Source organism: Leptodactylus fuscus, chromosome 3 (assembly GCF_031893055.1).
Source record: "Leptodactylus fuscus isolate aLepFus1 chromosome 3, aLepFus1.hap2, whole genome shotgun sequence".
NCBI classification, from domain to species: domain Eukaryota; kingdom Metazoa; phylum Chordata; class Amphibia; order Anura; family Leptodactylidae; genus Leptodactylus; species Leptodactylus fuscus.
In genome coordinates this window covers 130,433,483-130,457,900 of record NC_134267.1, presented here as the reverse complement: position 1 = coordinate 130,457,900, position 24,418 = coordinate 130,433,483, and the positions used below count along the sequence as shown (strand labels likewise).

The following is a 24,418-nucleotide window of genomic DNA, read 5'->3' as shown; positions in this document are numbered from 1 at the left end:
ATTAATTGCTTCCCATCCCTTTTGTGCTGTGTTTTATAGCGTGTTATTGAGTAGGTTTTACACCATTACCTGTCTTATGCCGCAGTTCATGCTTACTATCAGTCTCTCATTGCCTCCTGAGCATTTCAGAAATCTTAGACACTTTTCCTGATGCTCAGCCATCTGGCTCATAGCCTCAGGGCAACAGAGATGTCACTCTGTTTGGTAGGTGAGATAGTGATACAGAAGACGTGGAGGTTGTGTCCTGCACACAAATAGGGGATTGACGTTTAGTAGTGCTTTAACACTTCCCCTGCCATGAATGTAATAAATGTTACACAATGCTTTAACTGTGAAAGAAAGTGAAATTCTCCAAACTTTTCTGCAGTTTTTGGACTAGTGCCAAATTGGCAATTGACTGTTCCCTGACTAGAGGTCCTGACACTGTCTTGTCTGTTTCTCCCATGAGGAGCTGGAGCATTTTTTTCTTACACTTCTGCTTGTGTTTTTCCTCGGTTATTCCTCCTAGGAATGAATAGGTGTATAAACAGCTGGGTGCTACCAATCTGGGGGGTTGTCTGCACATACTGACACTGTCTAATTAGAGTTGACTGTGTAGGGACACCCCTTTCACAAGGTCTATGGTAATGCCCAGCTGTAATTGACGGGCCCTGTTTTTACTTTTGTGGGTAAAGCATCTCTATAAGGGGTATCTTCAATACACACAGAAGTGCCATGTTATGCACGATGTAGTGATTGTAAAATGTGGGAGGTTTTTTTTTTTTGTATTTTTCATATGTTAGGTTCTGGCATACACACAGGAAGCATCTCCTGCTCAGAGTTTGTACAAGGAGCGCATTACCATGGACGTTTTCCTGACTTTGGAGATTATACTACTGCAGGTGGCCTCTAGCTGCGCAGTAATAAATGAGAATAGATGCCTATACATAATTTATACATACCACACTGCTACTTGTATATTGTATTGTTGGCTCTCACAGGATTTCACTTTGCCTTGTTTGTGTCAGACCATTGTTTTACCGCTCAATATGGTGACCATGAGATAATGTGCGTAATTTGCTGGATGAATCCACATTGCAATTATTTGGGGGTTATTTAGTACCTATAGAAAAGATCCAAATGTAAAGCAGCAGCTGCTTTGACTGGCACAATATACATAGATGTAGTATTATTCTTACTGCATTATTTTGCAGTTGAATGGAGATACATACGGTACCGTGTTGTTTTTGCGTTTTTGCTTTTATACGATTCATTATTTCTAGCATAATCCAGGCAGCGGTTAGCTGAGGCTTGATATTGTGTATCTGAGAGCTGACACCTCTGTAAAGGAAAGTGATTAACAAATGGCACGTTTCCTGTTATATAAAAAAAAATGCCTGGGAGATTAAAGCAAATGGCGACCATGTGGATAGCAGAGTTTTTATGGAGCGCAATTATAACCTTCAAATACTATGTAAAAGCCAATTCCATAGGTTCCCTTAGTGGTTTATATGGCAATTGATTTACACATTAATCCAAGTCAGGCTGCTATTGTTTGCCAAGTAATATCCGCAGGCTCTTGTTTAAGATCTAATAAGGATTGCATTATCGGTCTAGTGTTATGATACCACATTGTGTGAATGGAATACAGGTCATTGAGTTGTGTGCCTATGGAGCTGAATGCGCCTTCTAATTGTAGTACAAGGTCATTCTGACCAAATGAGCATGGAAGCTTAAGTCAGGTCTGACTCCCAGTGGACAGTCTGGCCTATATCTGAATGTTTTACATTGTGAAGCAGAGAAATTGGTTCCTTTTTATATTGTTACTATAAAGACTCCTACAATCCACTGCACGGCACACTGTGTCTCTGTAGGTGAAACTGCTGTTAATTCTAGCTAGTAATATTCATACTGTAGGTAGCTGGTTAGCTGTTGTGTATCGGGCACAATTTATAGCATACACACATATCAAAGTTTAACATTATAAAGTGATAAAGGGGTTCTCCAGGCCCGCCTGCATTTTTATACTGATGACCTATTCACTGGTATTAGCAAGTAAAGCTTATTCATTGTAAAGTTGTAATGCATTGGGACGGAGTCACTGATGGTAAGAAAAAGAAACTCTGGCTCTCGTTTAGTAGATGCCTGAAAACTCCAAAACTTTATTTTCAAGCATCTACTATACAAGAGTTTCATTTTGTTGTTGTTGATGGACATGAGGTCCTTTCTGAGCACCGTTGACCTATATCACACTGAGTGCCAAATCATTAATGCCTAATTATGAGTCACTAATACTGTCTTAGACCTAGTTTACACGGTGCAAGGGGGGGGGGGGGGTGTATTTTGGTCCTGATTTTGACGCGTGATGCCACATCAGAGCAAAACATAAGACCAAAATATGCCTGCCGTGACTTCCGACGGTCGCGGCTTCCTGCTCCGGTGTAGGCTCAAATGAATGGGCCTAGCCTAGAGCATGCTGCCGCGAGGCAGACACCATGGCTGAATCAGCCGCGGAATCCACCTGAAGAAAGGGCAGCTCGCTGCTTTTTTCCGTGAGCAGCAACATGCCGCTCACGGAAAAAAGAGCGCTGGCAAACTACATAGACCGCTATTGTGAGGGGGGCAGATTATGACGTGGATTCAGCACCAAAATCCACCCCTTCTTGCCCTTCTTGCAACATAAATGGCCCACAACAATTGAGCCGCATGAGTTAAATATGAAAGCTCAGAGAAGGAGGAGATGGTATAGAATCAGCAGAAGAATCAGAACACAAAAAGGAGGAAAGAGAGTTTTTCATGTATGGGACTTTTGTGTGGCATTGTTTGGACACAATGCTGTGGCATTCATAATTGAACACTGCTTAGCAGATTGTTTTCAGGGTTTTTTTGTAGAATACACAGTGTGTACACCATACACACACTATTGGTGGAAGGGGTAAATAAATGTACAGAATAGGGCATCATGCATAATAAAGTCAAGTTTTGTATACAGGTAGAGTAATAACCGTAACATGCATCTATATCGGAGCACATAAAATCTACCAGCACTTTTATATCCCTGTGATGTATGAGGTCTGGAAGTGCATCCATGCACCCAGATTGAAAATCTTAGGATGAAATGGCAACTTCTGACTAGTATATTTGATACATATATATATGTGGGTGTCACTGCTTGCTGCAGAAAAATCAAATTTGTAGCTTTTGAAAGTAAGAGGTTCACAACCTTGTCTCGCTCCATTGCTATAGCAACACCTATTGTTTCTTGACTATATCTATGATGCTCATTTGATTTGTGGTCCCCTCTGTGCCTTCATTTATGAAGTGTGCCGCTCTATTGTAACTGTGTTATCATATACACATAACATATAACTTCTACTCTATGGGAATGTGCATTCTGCCAAATGTATAATAGATGCTTTGATCAGTGTAATAAGAAGCAAACTCTTTACTCTGGGTACATACGTGTAGTGTGTAATATACTGTATCCTCACATTTCCATAGAATATTAATTTCATCTATGATAAATTCAGTAGTCTGATATACTAAATCTTTCAGGACGACTTTTCAATGCAGCATGTAAGATATGCTACCAAACTAATAACCTAATTCACTGAGGCAGTAACTAAAATTTAACTTTTAATAATTTCATTTAAAATTGATTTGAAGGATAAATAAGTCCTAACAGCAAGGTGTGCAGGTGTAACACAAGGAAGCCTGGGATGTATTGGGGCTTTGTTTAGTGTGAGGTTTATTGGAGGGATCGTTTGGAACATTAGCGTGGTCGACACTATTCACAACACACCAATTTTCCTAAGGGCCAATCCACCTGCACACCTTGCTTTTAGGACTTAATTAGCCTTCAAATCAATTTTAAATGAAATTATTAAAAGTTAAATTTTAGTTACTCCCTCAGTGAATTATTTTCTATAGAGTGACTGCCCGTCAGTCAAACCAAACTAACAACCTGTTTTGAAAGAATCGGTCAGTTTGATTTCAACCTTGTTTTTTTACTTATATTAGAAAGGGAGACAAACCTACCCCAGATATCTGACAATTATTTAGTATCTTACTGTTGAGAACATGCATGACCAGCTGTGCATAGTGCATTGTATATGAGGTCCAGACAGAATAGTTGTTGGGCGAAAGAGTTTGGTCAATGACTGTTATGTTCTTATATGTTTTATATAGTGCAAGTATCTTATCATCTCTATTTCTACCATTTTCTAAACTGAAAAACAATACTGAACGTCTAAATCTTCCTCTCTACCCCCCAGATTATCCTATTTGCATCATGTGTATGATGGTCACATACAGGCCATTCACACATTGGAAATTGAAAGAGGGATTTGAGTCAGTCTTCTGCCTCAGATCCGCTTTACTTTGCTTTGGCAGTAGCGGCTACTAGGGTGAAGTTTTTTTTTTTTCTTCTAATGATTCCTGAATCATTAGAAAGTTCCAGGAGCATTTAATCTGTATGCTGTTTTCTTCATGGATTTTTTTTTTCTTTTTCTTTTAGATACGCCTGCCGATGTACCAATATCAAATGGAAGCATGTCTACTGCAAGCACAATAAACGATGACCTGGATATATTTGGCCCCATGATCTCCAACCCCCTTCCAGCATCATCTACAACTACTACACCGGTAATACCCTTTGCAGCTTTAATACTGACACATGCTATGGATTTCACCAGGGGACCTGCAATAGAAAGGTTGAAACCTGTGGGAGAGCCAAAGAGGTTCCTGCATGTGTGTTGCAGCAAAAAAAAAAAAAAAACTGCCTGTGGTTAATTTTTGCCATGGTGGCTTTTAGGGAAAAACATTGCTGTAGTTTCCTGACGTTTGTGCCTCTGTCCTAGGTTTTAAAGTATGAATTGCTACCAATTGACTTGAGAAAAATCTTCATGGCTTTATTACCAATTGCCACCTCCAAAGAGTGTTACATGACTCTTTATTTTTAGATGAAACCATGTGACATTTTGTGCTGCAGTTTTTGTTCTAATTTACTGTAGTTTGCCCCATTCTCCCTTTGCAATTGCAGATATTAAGAATGTATTTGTATTAAAGTGAAGCTGCAGCTTGTTTTGTAACAGTGCACCATGTTGTATAAATCTTGGCAGTGAACACATGTAGTCTCAATTTTATTGGTATAATTTGTGTTACATAAACAACATAAATATAACTAATTAACCATTTTAATAGCAAAAGTTTCTGTGCAACAGATTTGTTTATAAAATATTCAGTCATAATAAGTCACTAGGACAGTAGAGAATATGCAATGAAACTTGCTAAATATTGGAGAAACGTTCTGCCTGTTATTAAACAGAAATTTTGTTATTGTAACATTTATGTAGACAAAATTTGTAGATACGCAGTGTCTTACAGTCCTATGAAAAAGTTTGGGCACCCCTATTAATCTTAATCATTTTTAGTTCTAAATATTTTGGTGTTTATAACAGCCATTTCAGTTTGATATATCTAATAACTGATGGACACAGTAATATTTCAGGATTGAAATGAGGTTTATTGTACTAACAGAAAATGTGCAATATGCATTAAACCAAAATTTGACCGGTGCAAAAGTATGGGCACCTCAACAGAAAAGTGACATTAATATTTAGTAGATCCTCCTTTTGCAAAGATAACAGCCTCTAGTCGCTTCCTGTAGCTTTTAATCAGTTCCTGGATCCTGGATAAAGGTATTTTGGACAAACAATTCAAGTTCAGTTAAGTTAGATGGTCGCCGAGCATGGACAGCCCGCTTCAAATCATCCCACAGATGTTCAATGATATTCAGGTCTGGGGACTGGGATGGCCATTCCAGAACATTGTAATTGTTCCTCTGCATGAATGCCTGAGGATTTGGAGCGGTGTTTTGGATCATTGTCTTGCTGAAATATCCATCCCCAGCGTAACTTCAACTTCGTCACTGATTCTTGAACATTATTCTCAAGAATCTGCTGATACTGAGTGGAATCCATGCGACTCTCAACTTTAACAAGATTCCTGATGCCGGCATTGGCCACACAGCCCCAAAGCATGATGGAACCTCCACCAAATTTTACAGTGGGTAGCATGTGTTTTTCTTGGAATGCTGTTTCTTTTTGGACGCCATGCATAACGCCTTTTTTTATAACCAAACAACTCAATTTTTGTTTCCAAAATGAAGCTGCCTTGTCCAAATGTGCTTTTTCATACCTCAGGCAACTCTATTTGTGGTGTACGTGCAGAAACGGCTTCTTTCTCATCACTCTCCCATACAGCTTCTATTTGTGCAAAGTGCGCTGTATAGTTGACCGATGCACAGTGACACCATCTGCAGCACTTTGGAGGTGGTCTGTGGATTGTCCTTGACTGTTCTCACCATTCTTCTTCTCTGCCTTTCTGATATTTTTCTTGGCCTGCCACTTCTGGGCTTAACAAGAACTGTCCCTGTGGTCTTCCATTTCCTTACTATGTTCCTCACAGTGGAAACTGACAGGTTAAATCTCTGAGACAACTTTTTGTATCCTTCCCCTGAACAACTATGTTGAACAATCTTTGTTTTCAGATCATTTGAGAGTTGTTTTGAGTAGCCCATGATGCCACTCTTCAGAGGAGATTCAAATAGGAGATCAACTTGCAATTGGCCACCTTAAATACCTTTTCTTATGATTGGATACATCTGGCTATGAAGTTCAAAGCTCACTGAGGTTACAAAACCAATTTTGTGCTTCAGTAAGTCAGTAAAAAGTAGTTAGGGGAATTCAAATCAATAAAATGATAAGGGTGCCCATACTTTTGCACCGGTCAAATTTTGGTTTAATGCATATTGCACATTTTCTGTTAGTACAATAAACCTCATTTCAATCCTGAAATATTACTGTGTCCATCAGTTATTAGATATATCAAACTGAAATGGCTGTTGCAAACACCAAAATATTTAGAACAAAAAATGATTAAGATTAATAGGGGTGCCCAAACTTTTTCATAGGACTGTATAAGGCTGTCACAATTGCCAAAGATTATGCATGTAGACTTCATATTATTGTAACCTGTGAGCACATACCTACTGCCTAAAACTGTGTCATCTCATTCAGGCTTAGATTAGATTACTCTTGTATGGTTCTGTCCCATATAGTTTACTAGCAGTGTGAATTTATCAATCTCATTATGTTAAGATCTTTATGGCGCTAGGACACATCATATCCAGTGCTTGACTGTTGAGACCCCCACTGATCCTGAAAATTGGGTATATTTTGCTTCCATTGATTATGTAGAGATGGAAATTAAAAGCCTTATGCAAGTCACTAGTTACAGAAGAAGATAGCCTACTATTTTCCCCAATAACTGCATCTTGGCTGCATTTTCATTTTCATCCCAGCTTCATTACAGCAGAGCTATGATCTAAGTTATGACTACAGTTTAGCTACGCTGTCTACTGGGACTCTAAAGTAGTCTGAGATCCACCCTTTATCACATCATCGTCTGAGAGCTCTGTGTCCTCAGATTAGCAGCTGTGTACAAGACACGGACTGGTGTTTCCATTGCCCAAGAGCAGACATTAGGTAGTTGCCATGTATACATGAGGATAACTGAGCCTTTGTAAAGTGAAGCTTAATAAGGGTTACTTCACGATGTTCATATTTTCCATAAATTAATTTCCGGTGTGTAATGCTCCATAAATTCACTGTACATTATTCTACACAAATCTATAGAAATGCTAACGTTTGAGTCTGGTGTCTTACTGCCTAGTATGCATTTCTTCTGCATGGCTATAAATGGAAAAGCATTATTAAATTCCTTTTTGATGGTATCATTACATTATGTTGCTCATAATGGAAGGTATCAATAAAGAGCGAATTCCTTGGTTTGCAGGATTTTAATGTTGGGTTGTACACTGCAGATACAACAATGTAATCTTGGATTTCAGCAGATCTACCATCACATATATCAACAATTTACAGTGAAGGCCCATGCATAGAAAATGAAGAAAAATAATGTTTTCCCTGCATAGATTGAATTATACAGGATAGTACTGTGCCTGTGAGCATACATCTTCCTCCCAAAAGCATTCCTTCAATACGCTGCACTGTTAAATAACGTCCATTTGTTTTTCACCGATGATGCTGCCTGACAGTTGCGTCTCTATGTAGTGTCAGCCTTGTGTCACTCCTTTTCTGTTGAAATCTCTCACTTGTTATTCTTAATGGTCTCCAATTTCATTCTCCCTCCACTTAAAGCCAGCACAGCTTTCATCCTGCCCTGTAGCATGTATTACTGTGTAATTACATTTGTTTCAGTGTAGCAATCTGCTGAGTCTCCTGTTAAAGTGCAAGCTATCATATAGGCCACATTGCAGAAGTACATGGCCACACTCTGTATCCTGTTGTCAGGAAGATCATATGTACTGGGAAGGGATGTCGTTTTTGTGTGTATGTTGTATTGTGAATTCTTCAAACTATATTTTGTCGCCAAACCGAGGTTAAAACAGTTATAGATGGAAAATAAAGCTTACTCGTGCATTCCTTGCACTGGGTAAACCTTATAACAAACCTATAAGCAGGTTGCGGGTAGTCTGTCTGCTGCCTTCGCTATCTCTGCCTACAATACGAGCTAGTACTGTTGTGGATCCATCGTAGAGAGGAGTTGGTCATCTGACTGTACATCGGAGCATCAGAAGGAAGAGACTTGGGAACAAGATGTCCAGCCTTCCCCACTGCATCCTGCAAATTTGGGCTCAAGCAACCTGCTTATAATAAATTTTATCTTTATCTAGTGCAGGGCATGTAGTCTACCACCTCTCCCAAGCATTATTCAACTGCTTCCCCTGCATTACAGTGCATAAACAACATAGCTCTGTTATGTATGTCACTATTGTAGATTTGGAAATTGCTTATGGGGAACTTAGATGGGTGTGACTGACCATGTCTATAAAAACACTGCAGAAGATGGAAGACACATATATATATATATATATATATATATATATATATATATATATATAATATGCTTGTGTAAGATGGGTGATATCATGGAAGTGGGACGATTTACTCCCACTGCATGGAGTGAGGGGGTGCAGGCAGGCGATGGTAGAGGTCTGAGTGCTCCAAGGAGATGAAGGCCTACCCCCAGTACACCTACCACTTTATTTGCTTTATTTACTTTTATTTGCTTGGGGAGGTAATAGACTCCCTTTAACAGTGCTAGGTACTTGTGCCCACGAATGATTGTGATGCAGTGTACCATATATGGGTTATTTCTTAATGGCAGCGCATGGGTGTTTTTTTTACATTGGAAATTTCCATTCATTTATTAAACAGTAGTAGTAGTTCACCCTTGTACTACTGCCACATCATATATGTCTGCGTCAACTGAGGCAGAACAGTTTAGATCAAGGGTGACAGACTGGGAGAGGCTTTTGACAGTTGGGCAGATGTCTGAGTTTTTTTGCTTTAGTTTTATTGTGAGGCATTTGTATTTTATTTTTTTCTATATTTAACCATTTTCAATTCTGTTTATTAGGAACAAAACTGCCCTAGATGCTCTTACATGTAGGGGGAAAGAGTACACGCTTGGACTATACGAGACATGCAATTAGTGATTCATTGTGATTTGGTTTATGCTCGACAAGCAGGTCCACAGGGAACTGGGGGAAGTATAGCGGGAGGGCTTGCTAGTTAGACTATTTCAATTTTCATGCAGCGGTGTGGGAAGTCAAAGGTTTGGAAAAGAGATTGGCGTACATTTGTACATTTGTAAATTGGATGGATCTGGAAAAGCACAAATTTGGGTTCACTTGAGACTGGAGGTTTATTTCAAGGGAAAGAGCAGTCAAGCTGAAATGGCTACATGTTATACTGCTTGCCTGAACTAAAATGAGCTCTGGTAATGGTCCTGATGTTTTATATGAATAACAATCTAAGCCACAGTTTACTGAGTATTTCCAAACAATACTTAAAAATTACCATATATTAATAATTACACTTTTTTTTATTATACATTCACAGGTTTTGAGTTTTTTCACTTTTTGCTTGTGAAACCATTTTTGTAAATTTAATAGCAGTTATTTTATGTTGCATTATAATAATAAGGGATAGCTTTATCATTAGGACCCAACCGTTGTTAGATACTTTTGTGTCAAAAAAAAGCAAAATGATTGTAGGTATGATGTCTTTTATTGACTGACCAGAATAAATACATTTACAAGCTTTCAAAGTACAGAGGCTCCTTCTTCAGGCAGTTACAAATTAATGACGGAAAGGAAGCGCCTGAAGGGGCCCACTCAGGTTCGGCTCATTGCACTGATAGAGCCGAGCAGTAAGTGCAGACTTCACTTATTGCTTGCAGCTCCTTCAGTCCCCCACCCCTTCCCTACTCTGACAATGACAAGGAGAAAAAGAGTCATAAAATCACTTACATCCAACAGAGATATCATTATTAAACTGGCTGCCTATGGAGGAGCTGTAGTGATTATGACACATCTGTTTATATCTGAACCCCCCCCCCCCTTTACAAATCGTAGGGTTCACGTACAGACCGAGACACATTTTAGATTAATGTTCAATTCACACAATGAGACCAAGGACCCTGATTGCAAGAGCTTGGGTAGATGGGTTGACATGATAGGTAGCAGAGGCGGCATAGGAGGCAGCATTGCTTATACAGTGGTCCAACCGTTTTTTATAAGAGGTTACTTTCGTTACACATAAAGCTGTGTCCTTTAATGTGCAGATAGTGCCTGGACATATACAGTTACAGTCCGATGCAGCATCATATCGCGTGGGGTAAGGTAATGTGAGCGTGTGAACGGAGGAAGGTTAGTTTTAGGGATTCTAAATGCAAAAGGGTTTACATTTGGAATTGTAATAGGACTGTCTAAAAAGATGTGCCTTTAGTTTGCGCTTGATGTAGAAATTGGGAGTTAATATTGTTGTCCAGGGTAGAGGACTCCAGAGAAGTGGTGCAACTAATGAAAAGTCTTTGATCTTGAATACAGGAGTGGGAGGTTCTAATAATAGAGGATTTTAGCCTTCGTTCATTGAGTGAATGGAAAGCACAGGTTGGGATGATAGACAGAGATGAGGGAGAAAATGTAGGGAGGTGCAGCATTATGGAGAGCCTTGTGGATGAGGATGATAAGTTTATATTGTATCCTGTATTGAGTAGACAGCCAGTGTAGCGACTGGTCCAGACCTGAGGCATCGCTGTAGTGTCTAGGCTGATAGATGAGCCTGGCCACTGCATTCAGAATAGATTGTAGAGGGGAGAGTTTAGTAAGGGGTAGACCGATTTATTAAGGAGTTACAGTAGTCAAGGCAAGATTGAATTAGAGCAACGATAAGTGTCTTTAATGCCACACTGGTAAGGAAAAGGCATATTCTGGAGATGTATTTGAGGTGGCGATGACATGAGCATACAAGTGATTGGATATGGGGGCTGAAAGAAAGGTCTGAGTCAAACATAACCCCAAGGCTACGGGCATGCTGCCTAGGAGTTATAGTAAGATCGGAGACTGCAATGGCTAAATCAGGATGAGGTCTGCTAGACGCTGGAAACAGATGTAGTTCAGTCTTTGAGATATTTAGTTTCAGATAAAACCAAAACATACTTGAGACAGCAGAGAGAGCTGCTGCTACTACTACTACTACTACTACTACTACTACTACTACTACTACTACTACTACAAGACCCCACAAAACATTACACAGAGGCACATGCACATATCATCTATAGCAGGCATGTCAAACATGCGGGCCGCATGCGGCCCTTTACAGGCATATCTGTGGCCCTCACAAAGGTCTCAAACTTTGTCCCTAAACTTTAGAGACAAAGTTTGAGACTTTTGTGTGGGCCGCAGATGTACAAGGAAAGTGAGCGGTGGATTGGGGCGGCCCTGCTGGAAGCAGCGCGGCTCCAGCAGCCGTCCCTCACCCTTCGCAGAGAGCAGGTCTCTCTGCCTGCTCTGCTCCGCCCCCTCCTCCCTCCGCTCTGCCCCCTCCTCCCCACACGCCGGGTGACGTGGCCATGTAATCAGGCCCGCACCCGACGTGTGCCTGCGTCCCACGCGGTCTCACAAGACCGCTGCGCAGGCTGAAGAGCAGAAGCAGGTAAGCTTCTGCAGAAGAAATTGTGTTTTTACAAGTATTTAACCCCTATCCTACGGATAGGGGATAAATACTAGATTTATGATGATAGGGGGGGTTGTAGTGCTGGGGAAGGGGTGGGGGAGGGGGGGCTTTTTGATGTCTGTCTGGCCCTTCCTTGGGCTTGAGGACTCTTTTTTTTTTTTTTTTTTTCCCCACCCACCTTGTAATTCTTTCACTTGGGGGTTAATTGGAGCATTACAGTCTGTAGTGCTCCTATTAACCCCCAAGTGCAAGAATTGCAAGTGGGTGGGAAAAAACAGTCCTCAGGCCCAAGGAAGGGCCAGACATCCAGAACCCCCCCTTCCCCAGCACTCCAACCCTTCCCCAGCACTCTAACACAATAATGGTGTCTGCCAGCTTTAATTGAGGTGCCATTTTACCAGCAATCACGGGCACCCGGAGCAAGATTCGGGGCCTGCGTGCATTTTTATGGCAGACGGGAGATCTACACATGCTGGGGTTTGTTTTTTTTTAATATAGTTTAATGTAACCTTTTTATCTGTCTCCCGTTCTCTTTGAAGAAGTATTTGTGCATGCAAACAAGTAAGACTTCCAGAACTCTCCACCAGAGCATTCCTCTGTGTTCACTTGTAAAGGTCACTTGTAAATATTTCCAAAACCTGTTGGAGTGTAGCATTTGTTTTAATCTTAAATTTGGTAACAAGTAACTTTTTAGGTTAATTCGTACATCAGATTTAGTGATGGTATTTCTGGTGATAATGCTCCCTCCTTTTTTTCTTTTTTTTTTTTTTATCTCAAGGTTACAACTACAGCCCCAGCAGCTTCCAGCGTACCTCCAGCTTCTGGAGACTTGGATTTATTCACAGAACCATCTACTAAATCTGAAGACACTTCTAAAAAGCCTTTATCAAAAGACTCCATCTTGTCCCTTTATGGTACAACAAACATGCAGCAGGCAAACACAACAGGTAATTCTCCCTTGCTGAGCAGTTCCGTGAACAGTAGCTCTGATCTGTGAAAAGTCTGGCCCCATCAGCCCTCAGCCAAGCAAAATACAACTTTGTTGACCTAAATATATTATACAATGTCTATAATGTAATATGTTTATTCTATTGCATTTTTGCACAACCTAAATATAAACTTTCTGTAAATTCATAACCTTTTTATGTTACACTCTAGGTATGTTCATTGGTTCTTCTCCAATGCCATACTCCACACAGCCGACAAGCAACTTCCAGGCATTTCCTCCAATGGGTGTAGCTGTTCCTGCAACTACTGGCATGATGGGTAACATGATGGGTCAAGCCATGCCTGCCATGGGACAAAATGCTGGTATGATGGTTGGCATGGGAATTCCTAATGGATTTGTAGGAAACGCCACACCTGGGGTTATGGGACTCCCTCCTAATATGATGGGACCACAAGCTGGAATGGTCACAAACATGGCAACACCTCCAAATAAGTTTGGCATGCAACAGAATCAGCCCGCTGCGTGGAATATTTCACAGGTAATACCTTGAATTGTTAAGCCTTGTCATGAAAGTGTCTCTGAAATTACTTCTAGTGAAGTAGTGCTATTGAGTATCCAGTATAATATTACAAAATATGATATGATACTGTTATCTTAGGGAAAGGGATCACTGTGTGAGGTTCAGTTGTAATGTCTTTAATCTCAGTATATGTGCATATCAGGTACTTACCGCAGTGTAGGCAGAGTATTTTGGAACGTCTGTGGGGTTTTTTCTGTGTGACACAAGCCTTAATCACAGCCGTATAGTTACCATAGTCTACAGTAGCATCACTGGCTGATTCTCATATACATGTTGCAAATAAAAATTGCTACCAAAAGTGACTCACTCGAGTGGTTTTGCCAAAGTGTTCAATCTTTACATTGAAAAGACTGAAAAAAAACTTGCAGGTGAGTTGCCAAAAAAGTTTTTGGTAGTTTTTGCCGCAGTGACTTGCAGAGGAACTTCTGCAGTGTGATCATCCTGTGTAATCTTAACTTTTATGTTGTATTTACATTGAGAACTTGTGCCACAATGTCATGCAGCAAAGTCTGCACGTGCTTTTTACTGTAGTTTGGAGTAAGGCTACGTTCATATCTGTCCCGTTGGCAGCTGCATCGCAGTGTCTGCTGAAAATTGACTCGTGAAAGTCCTGCAATGCTAGTGTGAACTTACCTTTATGCACATAACCTTGAATTGTATGAAAAACCGCAGTAAAATGTGGTTAAAAACTCATGCAGCCCAACATGTGAATACACCCTTAGGCTTGGGAAGTCATGAGGATAAATAGTGGGGGGGGGTTAGTGGCCATGAACTCTTTGGGAGCCATCTCAGTCCAGGATACTTTCCTTGCAGGGTTTTAAGCATCCACAATAATGCTAGTGTCTGTTTTATACCAGCATGTTAATATTGCTCTGATTCCTGCAGGCATGCCACAGCAAAAACCACTACATTTTGGGTGGCTATCGCTGTCATGTCATTGAGAAAAACACTGCTTAATTTCCATGATGGAAATCCAACAGTGTGTGTGGCCCCCAACCTAAATGTGACCTACAGCTGTGCCCACCCTTAACTTGGCTGTAATTTGGATAAGCACTCCATTTTATCATGACTAGGGTTGAGCGATCGTGTTCGGAATAGATCGGATTCCGATCGACGATCGAGAAAGTTTCACGATTGCCATCGGAATTCCGAACACGATCTTTTTATGTGGGATCGAGATCGGTGATTTTTCCCACAATGCTTTTGCTTAGCCTTCACACTGAGTATATGCTGTATATTCAGTGTGAAGGCTCCGCTGCAGTTCCATAGGAATGAATGGAAGCAGCCGACACACAGCCTTAACCCCCTGCACGCCGGCTGCCTCCATTCATTCAAATGGAAGGATAAACTAAATCTCTAGCAGCTACTTTCCTCTAGAGATGGCTTCTCCAGTGCCCTCCTTCTTCTTGCCTCGCTGCCCCGCCTCCCAGGTTAGTGTTTAAAGCGCTAGGTAGGCAGGGCTTGTGGCTTAGACTGTGGGCGGGTACAAGGCAGGGAGTCTCCCCTCCCAGTACCCGCCCACACTCTCCTAACCTGCCCACACTCTCCTAACCTGGCAGGGAGGGGGCAGCGAAGGAAGAAAAGCAGCGTGGAGCAGCAGCGAGGCGAAGAATGAAGGCACGGGGCACAGGACCAGCCATCTCTGGAGGTAAGTGGACACCAGGGGGGGACTAAGTAGCCAGAGGATTAAAAAAAAAATCCTCTGGCTACTTAGTGATTCACTACACAGCGTGGTTTCTAACAATTGTTGATTCCCATTGACTTGCATTGGGATCGGAATTGGGATCGGGTTCGAATGAAAAATGATTGGAAATCGGATTTTAAAATCGATCCTGAAAAGTCAAGATCAGCTCAACCCTAATTATGACACAAATTTAGCACAGTATTGCTTGATGGTATGAAAACCATTGAAAGGCTGCAATTCATTAATACAATGACAGGATGGCCAGAAATAAAACAGATTTGTCATGATGCTGAGGCCTCATGAGGAAAGAAATACTACCAGGGCACCTTACGCTTTGTGTTAGTATGTCACCGCGTTCTTCATTACAAGCGGCTCATATTATCATTATACTGTTATCTAGTGGACTGAATAAGTAGTTAATGACCATGTTGCTATGTGAATATAAGGTGTTAGACATAAAGGAGTCTGATGTCTGAATGTCGTCTCCATTAGTATTTGTGGAGTGGTCAGAGGCCTTCTGCTTAATCTGTGTTCATGTCTCCTTGTGAAGGCAATGCTGCAAATTGTGGGTGAAATGTGATAGTCTTGGGTGGCATCGCTGTCATTTTTTTTTTCTTATCAAGACACAAATGTGAAGACTAATTAGCAACGAGCAGCTGGTGATGGCAAACTTTTTAATTAGTTGTAAATGCTGCCCACATGCACATGCTCACGCACAGCACTCACAGCTTTATCACTCGCAGATTTGTAAGTGCCCTTATTTCATGCAAAGCTTTATAGCTGGGAAAGGATTTAAAGCAACAGCACAGGAAGGTTTTATTGTGACTTTGTGAGATGGTTATGGACTTTCCCATTTTAGCATCTGTCAACGCTTGGACCTCCTGGGATTTGTTCAAACCGCTTTTAGATCACCATAATTTTTTATGGTGTTTTAAGTTCTGTTCAGTAGAATGACTGAGAGTCAGGATGTTGTGGTCCTTATACAAACCTTAAAATTAGGCTTTATTGCAGATGTGTATAGTCTGATTTTATGCAAGGATAGCAGTTGCTAGCTTCTCCCTTCCCCAGTGAGTCAGAATAATATCAAAGGAGGTCTGAGGCGGCCGCAAAATCACGGGCGCAAAATAACGCGGCATATACGCTCGTAACTCCCATTGAAATGAATGGGATCTTTTTCAGCGCGCAATCTGCTGACATGCGTAGACGTGCCAGATTGCGCTCTACTTTACATCGTATGAACGCACCCTAAGATTGCTCAGTGGTTGACACTTATAACACCACACACACACAAAAAAAAAAAACTTTTCGTCTGCTCCTTTGCAAAAACCATTTGTCCTATACTAAATCGAGTGTGCAGATTCCAAATCCGAAGTCAGAATTGTTGCAACGCGTCAGGAAATTTTAATATGTATAAGTATGCCTAAATGAATTAAGTACTTGGAAAGCATTGAACAATTTTGAACAGAACGAGTTTTACGCCAACAATTACCTGATGTCCATCAAAGTTTTCGCAGTAAACCGTGTATGAAAATGTAATGGAATAACAAAATTTCAAAAACTCTCGTTTTTCAGTTTAAAAGTCTTACTTCAGCAAGGCCCAGGACTGTTAAAGGTGCTTCAGGCATCTGCTTTTGTGTTTGTGAATGGCCCTATTTTCTTGTTACAAAACATGGTAAATTCATCCGTGTGAACACAGCCTTACACTTATCAAGTTGTTCTCCTGCTCCTTATACGTGTGGCTTCACCATTTGGTTTAGATCGGGATTAGCATATGCAATTATAAGCAGCTCTGGCACTCGGCCTTTATTTTGACAGCCTGGCCTTAGTCACTTCTGGTGACATGGGCCATGTCCTGATGTTGGATCTATGTCTGACGTCAGTAACCACAGGACATTACCATTCTGGAGTGTCAGGTGGCAATTATGAATTTGTTCTCCTCCTTCTCCTATGTAAGGTAAGAGGCCCCTTCTTGTGTGGTCTCAGGCTGCCTCTGAGAATCAGCTTGCCCAGTACCCTGAATCTGTAACCATAGCTCAGTATCGCTAGGTTCACACCTGCGTTCGGCACTCAGTTCTGTGGTTTCCGTCTTCTGCATGCAAGAAGACGGTAATCCCAGACCAGGTCTGGCGGTGAGCGTTTTATGCTCTCCAGCGCGAAACCATTTTTTTAAATCCGGACACAGAGTACTGCATGTCCGACTCTGTGTCCGGATTTTAAAAAACAGTTTCGCGGCGGAGAGCATATAACGCTCACGGCTGGACAGCTTTCTCACCCATTCAAATGAATGGGTGAGAGAGAGTCCTGCAGGTTTCCATCTCCTGCCTCTGTTTTGTGCAGGAAACGGAAACCTGCAGAACGGAGACCAGGCGCAGATGTGAATGAGCCCTGAGTAGTAACGCTTAGGCTTCGGTTCATGCCTCTGACTAGCAAGTTTTCTTGTATGTATTTTGACCTTTGCACTGTTTTTTTTTCCTTAGGGACGCACAGACTCCTCTTCTGCTAAACCTAAATCCTAGACTAAGAAATGCGCTATTTGTGCAAAAGATTGGTGGAATCCATTATTGTAACTCTTGAACTTATTAAGATACACAAACAGCAGATGCAAGTATCTTAAGTTGTTTTATCCTAATCTCTTTAGAGATAATTTTCACTTTTAATTTTGAGTCTTTGGATGAAATAACAAAAAATTATGTGTAGGTTTGAAATTTCCCTTTTGAAGATTCATCTCGGTTAAGGCAACTTATGTAAGGGGTCCTGAAGTAAAACTGGGAAGCTTCCACTTGATTATATAAACTCAATATCACAGCACCAATGTTGCTAGATCTCTCTGCATTTGGTTACAACTGGAACAGCATCTAGGGAATCAAACACCTCAAATTCTCTATTCTATTCCAATGTTGAAACTAGCCACTGCTTCCTTAGTAGATGCCTCCGCAGAGTCTGCCATTTTTTTGCCCATTCAGTAGTTTTATCCCAACTCTAGTGCCTATGGGTCAAGTATTGGGCAAAGACTGATACTAAGCCCAAAACAAATGTGATCTTCCTTTGGAAACTGATCTTTGGATGAGACATTGATAATATCGCTGAGAGGACAGTGGATAAGAATAAAATCTGCTTACCAAAAGAAAGACAAGTGGAACCTTACAAAATGTTTTCCAATACTAAAGTCTACATAGGGAAATGTATGGGATGCAAGTAGAGCAACAAAAAAAGGTACATGCCGTAGAGGTTTTCTCCTCAATCCTAACCTTCCTCCCTGTTTGTAAGTATCACTGCTGCTTGTTCTGATTATCTCTATTTGCAGACATGACATAAAATCCATGGATCATAAGAACTCTGACGCTAGGTTCTCAGAGGTTCAGAACAACGTATAGTCCGACCTGGCCAGACAGGCCCTATTATCTATAATTGGATCCATCAGGCATCTGTTCTTTTGAACTGAAAATTCTGGACGAAAAAGTCGGACTTGCAGCACTTTTTCATCTATCGATTTTCGACGCACACTGCTATGGAGAATCCAATGAAGAAGTGAACATAACCTAAGAGAGAGTTTTCTTTGCCACCTCCTCACAGATTCATCCTACTCAATCTTTAGTCAGCTATCCTTGAAAAGAACATGGAAGTAGGTGTCCTCATTCAGTTAAAATCCGTAGTGCCTATACCATTAGCAGAAAGAGGCCAACTCAACTATTCTCAATTTATTTTTTTTTTCCTAGTCCTCAAAATAAACTTTTCATACAGGACCATTTGAATGTCAGGTACCTGAATCAGTTTACTTCATACAGGCCTTTCAAGATTTAAGACAGACGCTACAATTCCATTAATCCAGAAAAGTGCATATTTACTCATGTGAGATTTATTGTCATTTTCAGATTTACCTTTCCCACCTGAAATAACTTAGGTTTGCTTTTAAACCTCAAGGGAAAAACTCTGTATTTCTAAATTTGTGGCATTACTCTTTTGGGTGTCATCAATTCCCAGAAATCATGGTTTGTTGAAAGTTAAGGATATCAGAATAATCCTTTATTTCTAATCTTACTGCCGCTTCATCATCTCAGTTGGTGCAGTTTCTTCAGGAATCTGCCAAAGTCTGACTTGTCACTAAATTCTTGAGACTACTGCTAGATTTAGAAAGTAAAGTTGCTCTTCTCCTCCTCATCAATTTCCAGATTTCAGGTGGAAACTTCATGCACCATAAGAGAAGCCACGTCCATTTTGGGTATAACCTCTTGCTTTTCAGCTGTACCATAAATTCAGTTTCACTCCAAACCCCTTCAATCACATGTTCTATCTTCTTCCCCACCTCGGAAAAGATATCTTTGAAATGGTGGTTGTGTCATCACACCCTAAAGAAGAGAATTCTGTGGATATCCAATCCAGTTATTTCAGTAACCACAAATACAAGGACTTGGGGTGTGAGTCCTCAAGATCAAGACCTTTTTTTGTGGGCAGATGGCCCAATCGTCTTCAGGAGTTTCCCTCCAATTTCATTGCCCCATTCTATTTAAAAAGAGGCTAGTTCAGCTTTAAGAGTAGAAGATCCAGTTAATCTTCCTCAAATAACAGGTCTCTACCGCCATAGCCCAGTTCTCAAACCAGATTTATCTAATCTACACTGCTGAAAGGGGCAAATCGTAGCCGGGAAGTACATTTCTTCTGAAGATTTTTTGCACTCTTGGCATCAAGAAAAGTTACTTCAAAAATTTACCAGGAAATATATAGTGGTGTGCTGTAAATAAACCAGAGCGGAATCTGGATTCTCTTAGAACTTGAAGCCAAACTTTGTTCTTTAAAAGTTTTATGTACAATACTAAAGACAACTGAATGAATTAGGAGCTTTTCTTTTTCCAGGCTCTAGGGAGGCTAAAGCCTAGAACTGGATATTTAATAACTCTTTATAATCTGAACTGGGTTCTTCAAGGCTTATCGGGTAAGCTTTTTGAACCCATAGATTCTGCTTCTATCAAACGCATCACTTTGAAAACTGCCTTTTTGATTACTAGAAGGGTATGTGAACTCCAAGCCCTTTCTATCTGTGAACCTTTCTTAACCATCTCAGACGATGGGTACTTTCAAAACACATCCAGCCTTTCTACCAAAAGTCGTGACATTGACATCACAGGATATTATTCTACCTGCCTTCTGTAACCATCCTAAATCATAGTCTAGATGTTATACACGTATTTTTTCCTTTGTCATCAAGCCACAGAATATCGGAGGAAGGTTTCAGATTTATTTGTCCAGATTACGGGGCTAACTAGGGCCAAAAAGCTTTAGGAGGTATTATTGCTTTTTGGCTCAAAAGGGCCATATGTGAAGCTTACAAAGCCTTAGGGAAAGATCCTCCCAAGGCTCTAAAAGCACATTCAACTAGAACAGTCTGTCTCCTGGGCTCAAAGATCGTCTTCATTTTAAGCTTAGAACTGCAAGACAGCTAACTCCGCTAATCTTCGTATCTCTTTCCGAGACTACACACTGAACATTGCGACTAAAGGCCAAATCTTTAGAATCGTTGTCTTCCCTCTCAAAATGAATTGGGTAGAAGGAGGGGATTTTTAACCTCTATGTTCCTGATCCTATAGGGTCAAGAGTCTTTCTCTTCAGAGTTAGTGCTGAACTCCCCTTTTTTTCTCATAATTTATCATTTAAAATGAAAAGAAAATGTTTTATTTTATTATACTTGAATTGTACCGTGAAAAAAAACCTAACCTTCCTCCAAAATAAGTTTTATTAAAGCAATTTTTCCTTTTGATCTAATCCCGCTGCTGTGATTTGTCACTGTGAAGCATTTGGGATCTTGCCTGGCTAAGCAATCCAGTGACCCTGTGACTGCGCAGTCATTATTATAAATGCCTTGCTAATTCCCTGCCGGATAAAGCGCATATTGACACAGGCTTTTATCTAAGTTGCCATGTTTTTTTTCTTATCGTTCCACTAAAATTAATTTAGAGAGAGGGAAATATCTGCCCCTTGTGATCTAAATGAAACTGTTCTTGGCTCACATTAACCTTGATAAACCGCACTTATTGACGTCTATCACAAAGACGGGAAATTTTGTCATTAACCTCTGCATTGTTAAAGAAGAAGAAAACCATCTGATTTTTTTTCTTTTTCTGAAAAGAAAAGTGCGTTTCAAATGGCCTATTTGTAGTACTTATCTGGCTTGCATAAAATTGCTTAGTTGCAGAGAGGACGGCGCTTTTTGATGAACTAACCACATTGTGTAATATTCATCTGGTAACAGTTTCAGCATTACATCAAGCTTTTTATGATCATCTCTTCTTCAGATAAAGCTGTTGTGTCTGCCAGCGAAATGACTAAAGTGTAGGCCAAAATAATACACACATACCACTCCACTGAAAACCTGTGATTTTGAGGTGACCCTGCACGTAATGTCGCTCAAGAGATCAATGTCCCAGTAAGCTCATCTAGAAGAAGTTGTTGGATAGGAAATGTGGTCACCTTTGACTTTTTTTTTTTTTTTTTTTTTGGCTTTGGGATCATGCATATGGCAGTTTCAAAACACAGTAGCAACAGCATAGGACTCCCTATTGGGTCTGTTTTTTTGTGTGTTTGTTTTGGTTTTCTTTAATCTTATAGTATGGTCTTTATTTTGGAACGAATGCTGTCCCACTAGGCCACCGCTAGTCAAAAAATATTCCATTGTTTGCAAATGTTATATATGAAATGATACTCTGTTATTTTAATGAAGCTGTCGTCTTTGTTTTGTCTTACTGTGAAATATACCATCTGGCGCCGGAGATGGGTTCCCAGTACAACTTTTAGATAGTTTTACAGAATGTTCCAGCAAGAAGGTGGAGTTTGAGATATGAGCCAGTCAGGCAGTTAAGCCCCTTATTGATCTCACCTATGGTCATTTGCGTGCTGTCTGTGTTTTTCCTCGATGGCACACTGACCCAGTAATTTCAATGGGCTCATGCACACGACAGTGATTTCCACAGATCAGTGTGCGGACCGTGGGTCTGCGTTGCAAAATATAGAGCAGGTCCTATTCTGTTCACTTGGGTTGCAGCACCAGCTTATTAGACTCACCCCTACAATCTGTTCAGCTAGGCTGCTCAGCACCTACTAAGTACTGCTAACAAAGTACTGACATCCCATTCTACCCCAACATTACAAGGCCAGGCTACTTCCTGCAATTTTTCAGAACAAGATTCTTTATAGTCATAAAACTAAACAAAAGTGTGTAAAGATTCGCCAGAATGAGTTACTGTCATAAATTTGTCTCCTCTCGTCTTGTTCTTAGGCATCTATATTTAAGATGGTAATAATAAATCTCTGTTTTGTGTTTCATTGGTCAGTTCTTGTGCATTTCTTTTCTGTACCTTTTACACATTTGGTTCTCCTCATTAAAGCAAGTTATGCATATATTAAGCCATTAGTTAGTCTGTTTTTCCCCCTACCTGAAGCCTTGACATGCCTGTAGATACTTGGGATCTGTACTGCTTTAGGACTGTTGATTATGTATGATTTTTGTTGCTGGCTGCAATAGTTTATCAATAATTTAGCAGGACTTCATTTACATACAGCTTGAAGTAATTCAACCCAATGTACCAAAATGGAGCTTTCTTTAAAGAGGACTAACCAATTAGTAGATAACCATTTTGAGTGCCATTAGTAGATTTTTTTTTTTTTTTGCTGACAACCACATGCTCAAGAGAGGCTATGTTACTCTATATGACATGTTATTGCTGTGGTGGATGTTTGGTCAATGAGAATTCCTCCTATGATCATAGTAACAGCAACACTAATATGATCAGCTCTCCATTCATAAATATCAGATATTAGCAAGAGGACCCGGCTTCACACGGGTATATTTAATTTTTTGTTTCTGTAGTCGCCCTATAAGAATAGGTTGATTGTTATGGAAACCTGGTGTAAAGCTGTGTGTATGTGAAGACTGAAGAACCTGCGAGTTTCCGGTCGTCCATAAGCGTGATGTGATCATGTGTATCTCCGTTTGGATATCAGTGAAAACCTGCGATTGATTGTTATAGAAACTTGGAGTAAAGCTGTGTGTATGTGACCTTGTGTAACATTCTCCACCCAGCCAGTTTTTTTTTCGCTACTGGAAGTCAGCTTTAAAAGGGCAGGGTGTTGTGGATGACATTAAGAGTCTACAAGCTTCTATTGTCTGATAAAGGACATGAGGCCTTGTGTATATCAGTTGAAATATTAGTGAAAGACTTGCATTGGCTAATATCAGTAATTTTTTGGGAATACTGTATCTCAGGAATGGTACGCCCTAGAGAGGACACCCGATGTACCTGTGTGCCAAATTTGGGGAGGATCGGTCCAGTCAGTCACAGATAAACAGACAAACTCATTTTTATATAGAAGAGATGATCAGTAGAACAAACCCTGCGTTTATATTACTCTATATAGCACACAGATCATTGAGGATTAGCACTTGGCTCCATCATCTATGTAAAGTAATAAATCCCTAGTTTTGGTATAGTGTCATAAAGAAATTTAGTGTTACAATGAATATACTTGTATTCCATAAATAACAGCTCATTGGAATATGACTTTTACAGCTCACTGTTTGATTTATTTTTGCATACATTTCTGTATACATTTTATAGCTATAGGTCGACCCATCAGGATCATATGATGCCTAACGTCGATGCCAATTCAGTTAATTCTATTTTCCAACATTTTAAACACTGTTCCTTACTTCACGTTATGGCAGGCATACGGTAGATTTGATTTTATATCTCCTCTTAGCCATTTCTGTAGTCACTTTTTCTAGATGCCCTGATATAGTAGGTGTAAAATACAATATTTGCCCACAGTCACTTTAGCAACTCTCCCTATGAGCTTGTATTAGTTTTTATAATGTACTATAAAATGTTTATGTAATGATAGTGACATAAACAAATCTGTAATATAAATCTCTAAATTGGACCAAATCACATTAGTAATTTTGGCTATTACTGGTGCGTGCATACTGTGTTCGCAGTTTACGTTGGAGACATACATCAAGAGGACACTTCAGACTTATACCAATGTATAGGCATGCTGTGGCACACATTGTCCATGTACACCATGTCGTATTATTTGATATATATTTTTATATACATATATATATATAT

General features: G+C 40.2%; 1 protein-coding gene across 2 annotated transcripts in view; it reads left to right on the top strand.

Moving 5' to 3' along the window:
* SMAP1 (small ArfGAP 1) overlaps positions 1-24,418 on the top strand; it is a 151,994-nt gene that overhangs the window by 126,132 nt on the left and 1,444 nt on the right. For both annotated transcript variants that reach the window (XM_075268358.1, XM_075268359.1), the window contains 3 exons: positions 4,496-4,623; positions 12,868-13,036; positions 13,248-13,576. In XM_075268358.1, the coding sequence (XP_075124459.1) occupies positions 4,496-4,623; positions 12,868-13,036; positions 13,248-13,576 (626 nt within the window). The remainder of the gene's footprint in view (positions 1-4,495; positions 4,624-12,867; positions 13,037-13,247; positions 13,577-24,418) is intronic.